Source organism: Melanostigma gelatinosum, assembly GCF_949748355.1.
Source record: "Melanostigma gelatinosum genome assembly, chromosome: 16".
Lineage (NCBI taxonomy): Eukaryota > Metazoa > Chordata > Actinopteri > Perciformes > Zoarcidae > Melanostigma > Melanostigma gelatinosum.
Genome location: NC_136649.1, coordinates 13,826,689 through 13,834,685, shown reverse-complemented (window position 1 = coordinate 13,834,685; position 7,997 = coordinate 13,826,689). Strand labels below are relative to the sequence as shown.

Sequence of the window (7,997 nt, the reverse complement as noted above, 5' to 3'; positions counted from 1 at the left end):
ACACACACACACACTCTCACACACATATATGCGCATGCATGAAATCAGTGTGTCTTTCAGGTTTCATAATTCGTTCATGGTATTTTTTCCTCTTCTTTCTGAGAAGGTTGTTTAGTGCTTGTTATTTCTGTCTACTCTGTTCATAAGACATCTATTGCATGTCTGCCTATCCTGACCTCTCTTGCTAGTTTGTTCTTTCTTGTTTTTCCTTGAAGGAGTCTGTTTGTACAGACTCTAAAGCCCTTTGAGGCAAATGTGTTCTTTGTAGGTTTGGGCCAGTAAGAAGTGCTTTAATGGTTGTCCAAACAGTTGCCCTTGCTATTGAAACACATAACTTATCCCCGCGATGGTGAAACCGCCACAGCCAGTGGGTTGTTTTGACCCAATGTTAGTGTTTGTTGAATATTACTGATGGGTTATTTATCCAAATTAAATACGGTATGGTTTTGAACTGTTATAAACTAGACATTGTTAATAACAAGAATGCACCTCAGTAGTAACCTTTGTTTGATGCCAACATCTTTCAAACCCCTGCCTCTGGGTTGTAACAAGTCAAATCAGAGTCGTGCCCCTTTGATGAAAATAACTTCCAGCATATTTGTCAGGATGCTAACAAAGCTTTCGTGTTGTCTACATGTGCATTTAAGTAAGTGTGTTTGTCTGCACATGAGCAAACATGGCGTGCAGTTGTACGCATCTGTGTGTGGTCAGCCGCGATCGGGTCATCTCTGTTCCACCCAGAGACGCCGCAGCAGGCAGAGGAAGGGCTCGGAGGCTAAATATTGGAGCACAAAAAGACTAAAATGAATTTACAGCTCATCCGTTTGGGGGGGTGCCGAAGATGAAGTGATGATCATCTCTGTTCTCCGCTAAAATGAAATATGATGGCGAGGGAGCTCAGTGCCATTTCCTGCCTGGCACAGGAAGCGCCCATCTGGAGCTGAGTGCTGTCTGTCCTCTGTTGTCGTGTTGCACGGTGTTGTAAAAGCCTCGCCTGTCACTGTTGTTCCTGTCCTCAATGCTGTTATTATTTCTGAAGCACCTCCACACGGTCAGCTGAGGGACACGGGGAGAAATAATTGATATTCATCGTTTAAGATGCTGTGTTCTGGATTGCAGAGGAGGGGACTGGTAGAATGGACAAGAAGAAGGGGAGTTTATCATTTGAACTGGGAGGGGGTTAGTAATAGAGGCAGCGGAGGGGAGTCTGTAGGAGGAAGAGCAGTGAGACGCATGTCGGCAGCTGCCCGAACGACTGTCACATCCCACCGCCCGCCAGAAAAGCAGAAGGAGGCCACTCGTCATCACCGTGACACCCAACGCGTGACGAGAGGAGGGAGGAAAGTTATCCATCAAAAAATGATGTCGGGATGAGTGCACTCCTTCGTCTCTTTCTACAAACACACACACACACACACACAATGCCATCATATTTCATCTGGGTCATCAGGAACAACTGTCTCCAAGAGGAAATCTCTGACTGAATCTCTTGCTCTCTCCACTCAACAACATGATAATGTATTTTCCTCTTTAACGAAGTGACTGCAAACCAGAGATTAGTTATCTTCTCTTACAAGATTTGACATGACTGATCAAGATTTGAATAACATCACGCTGTCAAAGTGTTAAAAAGCAAACCAAAATGCTTTTCGTGTCGCACAAATGTAAACACACTCAATATTTAAGTTTTACGACTATTAAGTGAAATCCTTTGATCTTCCAGTGCGCTGGGAAACCTACCTGATGGATTTCTATAGGTTAATAGGAACGTGACATACAGCCGTGCCCATCAAGCATCTAGCAGCTGCAATTGTAAACGGATGGTTGGGGATCACAGGGAGAAAAGCCTGAAAGGACGGCTAACTGTACTCTCTGAGGCTTTGATGCGTGAACGAATAGAAAGTGGCTGTAAACTATGAGTGCTGAGCACCACCCAGTGGTGGAGCTCAGTTAAATCTCTCACTGAGGAGAAATACTCAATTAAAAAATTCACCCTCAAATGCATGCAGCTCTTACTTTATACTGTCACCAATGTGAATATGATGAAATAGACTGTTAGGAGTGACTGATGTGTAATTTCTTAATCCGTTTGGCTGCTGTTGCTGTCTGCTATAGAGCCTCACTGTCTGTCCCAATATGTATGTGGCCTACAATGTATCTAATGACAATGTGAAAACAACTAGACAACGTGAAAGAGGCCTCACAAGCCATATTCAAGGTTTTTGTTGCTTATGTTGGCTGATGTTAGGAAATTTCAGACAGATGAATCTTTCTTTGAATAAAATTCACTCAGGAGTCTGTTTTCTGACTTCATAACTCTTCTATTTACTCTTAACTATTAACTCTTCTACTGTAACACAATGTTTTAGCATATTTATCATCAACCTGCAGCTATCACTTGTGACCACAGTGCCTGCTGTTCACCAAATGTGCTTCAACATTTTATGGCCTCAGATTTGTCAGGCCTCAGATTTACAGATTGTTAGACGTTTCCTCTTTGTGTGGACCAAACAGATCCATATTCAACAGTATTTTTGTATGTATTTCTTTTGTTTCGTGTACCAATGTAAGCGTACATGGTGTGTTTATTCTGCATTGCCAGATAAGGACTTTGCTCATGCAATAATCATTTTTATTTTCTCACGAGAGTCCACAACAGCCTGATGTTATTGCCGTGTTTTCGTTTGACATCATTGAAAACTGTCAGATAATGATCTTTAGAGCTGCTAACTTTGGACGAAACCATTTCACACCATTTTCCCCACCCTGTCCACCGACTCACACTATCATTTGGTCCCAAATCAGCTTCTTCAGTCACTAGGCGGATGCTGCCCCCTAGACATTAATACAGTCAATATTCATAGAGGTGGTCAATAAAGTAGACCATGAATTAGGCTAATTGCATTTGTCCAAGTCAAAACAAACATAAACATGTGGAACAATACTCCATATGTGTGTACACGCGTGCACACATCACACTAACTTCATCCCATTACTCTACTGTCATCAATTGGTAGGAGGGCCACAGTGGTGTCTGCAGTGCGAACCAACAGGCATGACTTGAAGCCAGCGAGGAGAATAATGAACGAGTAATGAATAATCGAAGAATAATGAAGAATAATGACTTTGGGAAAAGACACACATGCATACACACCGGTATGCACGCTTCATATACACGAGGGCAGACATAGATAATTATACGGTATCACCATTTATCTTTCTCTCAGAGAGAGAGAGATTCGTCTGTCCCCTCTGGTATACAGAACTTCATTAAGAGAAGTCACAGATGGACACTGGATACGTGAAGAAGCATTATCTACCGCTATCGCTCTCTCTCTCTCTCTCTCTCTCCCTCTCTCTCTCTCATGCAAAATGATAGAAAAAGACATGCGGGTTCAAATGAGATCAAATCAGCCTCACCCTCAAACAACATCACGACTCATCAGCACGCACTTTTGATTCTGCTTTGAAGCATGACATATTAACACTGTTAACACTTCTGATTAGCGCCATGAATATATCATAGACTAATTGTTTAAAACTGCTAACCTGCTATCAGAGACAACCAAAGCACATGATAACTGTGAGTAATAATGCCCGGCTCATGATGACTTGATGTTGATGTTGATCACCATTAATAAATTGGAAAGTTTTAATAAGTGTTCGCTATTAGAGGGCTGTAAGGCTGGTCCTGACAGAACATCTGAAGTAATGCACTTAGATACAATTTTGAGGATGTTTACTCAATAATTCCTATTTCATGCTTCTTCACATTTTTGTTGATTATACTATACTATGTATTTTGTTGATGAGAACTTTCATAATTTTCAAGTAACTGAGTCTTTTTCACAGTGGTATCGCTACGTCAACTTCTGTAAAAAGTGGTGAATGTGTTTTTTACTGCGTGGTGTTAAGGAGTTGTTCCTTCCTCTCTGGGCGTTTTTGTTCTGCGGCAGCTGTTGGTTTGTTTAAGCAGCAGTTTTATGACGCTAGAGAAATCACGTCCTGTATTTCAGGGTCATAACTGTCAGGTCTAACTCTGTATGTTAGAGCATGCATTGATCAGTTCAACATTATTTATGCACATGGGTCCATATAAAACACACTTATTGGATGGATTCCCGTGATAAACTATCAGCATGAGTGTTCAGGAATTAAATCAAGATGCCTCTGGCATTGTGTGGGAAAAAAGCTGACCCACCTCCCATATAGGGACACCATTTATTTTACAAGCGTGTAGATGTTTATGGTGAGAACTACACCATTTATGGCGATGTTTTCGTTGGAGTTCAGCATGTAGTGGTTACGGTTGTGGTTTAGGGTGATTCAAGTGGCTATATGTAAGAATGAGTGTACCAGGAACACCTAACAATATGACAGACTTTAATACAACCACCAATGAATTAGGAAGTTGCATTTCTGTCCTTTTTGCAGACTCATATAAATCCACTCTCTTGTCCTGACCTGCTGTGGCAGCCAGTGAGCGTTTGCCTCAGGTTAGAGGTCTGGTGTCAAATTGTCCAGCAACAACAATCTTAGCTGTCATCACAGCTTGAGCCTGAAGGTGACCACTGTCGCAGATGTGAAAGGTTTAAAACCAATCGTTTTGAGAGTCTGGTAGACTTGCCCGCCGGCTCTGACTTTTAAAAAAAAACATTAAAAGTTAGTTGGAGTCTGGTTATTAACTGTTTTCCGTGCAGGTCGTAAATTGATTGACGGGTTTTAAATTTTACAAATGAAGGCTTACATGTGTGAGATTAGGTTTAATTATGATTTTCTTTATGCTCATTTGTGCATTTGTATTTGTGTTGATCTTATCCTTTGGTTTGGTTAAGCTAAGTTTCTATATTTGTATGTATTAATAGTTTTTCCTTTGCTTATTTTTGACTATTTTGTTCTGCTTCCTGTGTACCTTATAATTGTTTTAATGCCATGCCAAGATTTCCAATACCGAGGTATAAGAGTTGGACAGATTAAGGTCTGCTGCTTTCCTTGTATATCAAATTGGAGAATGTTATTCATTATTGTAAAAAAAAAAGGGAACTTGAAACTTCCTTTATATTTATATTCACTTCCTCCACTCTTACCTGTGCGTTGATGACAACATTTGATCCTTTCTTGTACCTGTTTGCCTGAAGTGAGTGTGGCGTTTACTTTCTGTTCATCTCAAAACAACATGCTGCTTCGCTTTTCTCTCCTGTGGTTCCTGTGTGAGAGTACAGGTAAGGACCTTTTAATCAGTAAATGTAATAACAGAATCCAGGATGTCGTTTTTTAAATTTACTGTTAACGTTTATTTGTGCTTCTTGTTGTCGATACAGTGACATTCCAGACTACAACATGGACTACAACAACCTCCATGAGTACTACACCGGCTGTTGAAGGTAATACAGAATGTGATGTGTATTTTTCCCTATTTGGTTCCAATTTCATTTTTTTCTTTAAAATGATCTTCAACTGAACACAGGGACTCCCCCGAATGATGTCCCTATGCTATAGGTTTATGTTATGGCCACCAGTTTTAATTATTTAGTTTGTGAGCAATTATGTTTTGTGTGTAATTTTGGCCATGGCAGAGGAGTCTCAATACCACAATTGAACATCTACCGGGACTATCTAGAAATGCAAATTGTGTCAACACAGAGAAACTTGACTGGTCAACTCTCACTAAAGAGGACATCTTAGTCTATTAAGCTCGTACAGACCAATCCTAATATTCATCTACCTGGAGATGCAGCTATGTGTACTGATGTTAATTGTAAGGATGTGGCGCAGAGGAGATCTCTCTGCTCCATGTATATAATAAGTTAATAATGTACAAATAAATTTAAAAAAAATTTCCTCCTCAGGAAAGCTCTCTCTGCAGCTGGTGGCCATACCAGACTACCCAGTTGCAGCAGGTCAAAGAGTCAACCTGCTCTGCAACGCTTTCAACGTGAAAGTCTCTGTCAAGTCCTGGGAACACCTAGAAAATCTGACTTGGCGTGAGGTGGGAAACGGTGGAGAGCTCACGCTTACCAAGCCAGAGCAGAGCGGGCTTTACCGCTGCCGTGCCGAGAGTCAGTTTTCTCAAAACCACACAGTCTTTATCATCTCCATGCATACAACAGGTTGGTGGTCGGTTTTGAATCTGCAGTTCCCCTCAGCTCTACTCAGCTTTCATTTGTCTTTCAGCTCATTGGTTAACTGTCCAGCCCACAACTGTTTTTGTTCACTCTCAATACTCTCACAGCTGTTTCTGGCCAAAGCATTTGAAACCAACTTATGCAGAGATATTGATATATCTACAGTAGGCTAATACTGTCCAAACAACTAACGATTTGAAAAAGTTTGTTTGTCATGCACAAAGATAGAATGCCATTTCGTTTTTGTTTTTTCAACTGTTTATTATTTTTTGTCTGTGACCAACAACTAAAATCTTGCTCCTGCAATTCTGTGCTTTTTCCCTGACTTACAACAGTCAGTGAGCATTTAGGGATCGCTGCCTTATTTTTTTCTCTCCTGGCCTTGATCGTCGTCTTTGCTATTCTATTTTGGCTGGCCTGGCACAGACTTGGTGCCACATCGACCACCTCCAACATTGCAGCTAAAGGTAAAAAAAAAAAAAAGCATTTCCTCTCAAACTCTTGTAAAAACCTTGGTGAAATCTTAACCAAATGTTCTGAATTTCTTAAAGGTTTTCCTGGACCTGAACAGTCACCAAAGTAAGTCTCTACATGAAATAAATGTTTCTACTCATGTTTGCATTTGGTTCACATGCTGTTTCAGGCTGTGCATATATGAACAGTGTGATGACATTTTTGTACTTATCAGGGGAGGTTTGCCACACACTGAAAGTGACGGAGATGTGTACATGAATTACACAAACACCGGCCAAGACTACACTGATCTCGACCCCACCAATGTGACTGAGGACAATGTGTACTCAAGTCTATCGTGAACGTTCATGTGAACGTGGAGATATGCAATAAAAAGACCAAAAAACAGCATTTTGTTCAGCAGAAAAATATCTGCAGAAAGAGCTCAGCATCACATTTAACCTGAATAATGAGGTTTGCTATCTGCTTTTATTTACTGTAATCTGATTTGACAGAAGTTATTTAACACAATCTGAATGTGGTAAAAACAGTTAAAATGTTCACGCAAAACGCAAGAGTCCATACAATTTTGATAAAACCTGTAATTTGTGTCACAAAAAGCATGTACTTTATTCTTCTCTTTTACACAGACTGAGATGCCTCTATAGCTTGTTGATGTGTACGAAACTGTCTTTTTATTTTTCTTCAATAGAATAAAATTCTAATCACAAATGTTGACTGTGGAGTAAAACCATTTCCTTCTGAAAGTTTAAAATGACATTACAAACACATTTGAGGAACCTACAAGATAACCAAAGCCACTGAATACAAAATGCGTCATACATCAGTTTTACAACAGCACCTAAACTCACAGTGAGAATACGGTACAATACATATACAGCGGATAGGTGAATAATAATAAGTGTTGTCACAATGAATCATGGGATTTGTACCATGTGACATATATTGTGGATGCCAGAGGTGAAACGTAGCTCAAGCATTGTCACTTCCGTCACATGGTTTCACAATATGAGATCGAACTTGTCCATGCAAAGCCCAAAAAACCTCCAATTCATCTGATGTGAGACAACAATCTCAAATATTTTACTGATAAAATGTCAGGCGGGACGATTACGCCGACTAAGCTGAAGTGTGTGTGTAATCTAGTGAGAACACCCAAAAAGAGACGACTAAGCTCTCTATATATGGCTGTTATCCTTGACTTCTCCACTGTTTTAGTGCCCCACTTTATGCAGAACAACACCTGCGGGAGGATTTAAATAATTTTCTCTGCTGCTTTATCAGTTCATTTCACACACTAAAGTCATAAAGTGTCCTCCCGCAGAATTTTCAGAGCCATACTCGATTTGCTGATGTACTTCTGCTTGCAAAACTTCTTCAAATAAAGTTTAAAAATAA

At 40.3% G+C, this 7,997-nt stretch overlaps 1 protein-coding gene across 1 annotated transcript; it reads left to right on the top strand.

The window, feature by feature from the left end:
• The first annotated feature begins 5,144 nt into the window (after positions 1 to 5,144).
• On the top strand, positions 5,145 to 6,980 carry LOC306790160 (uncharacterized protein). The gene is made up of 6 exons (XM_079286288.1): positions 5,145 to 5,222; positions 5,322 to 5,384; positions 5,850 to 6,110; positions 6,461 to 6,592; positions 6,677 to 6,704; positions 6,814 to 6,980. Exons 1-6 carry the CDS (start codon positions 5,177 to 5,179, stop codon positions 6,938 to 6,940), a joined length of 657 nt encoding a protein of 218 aa, XP_079142414.1. The 5' UTR covers positions 5,145 to 5,176; the 3' UTR covers positions 6,941 to 6,980.
• The last annotated feature ends 1,017 nt before the right edge of the window (positions 6,981 to 7,997 follow it).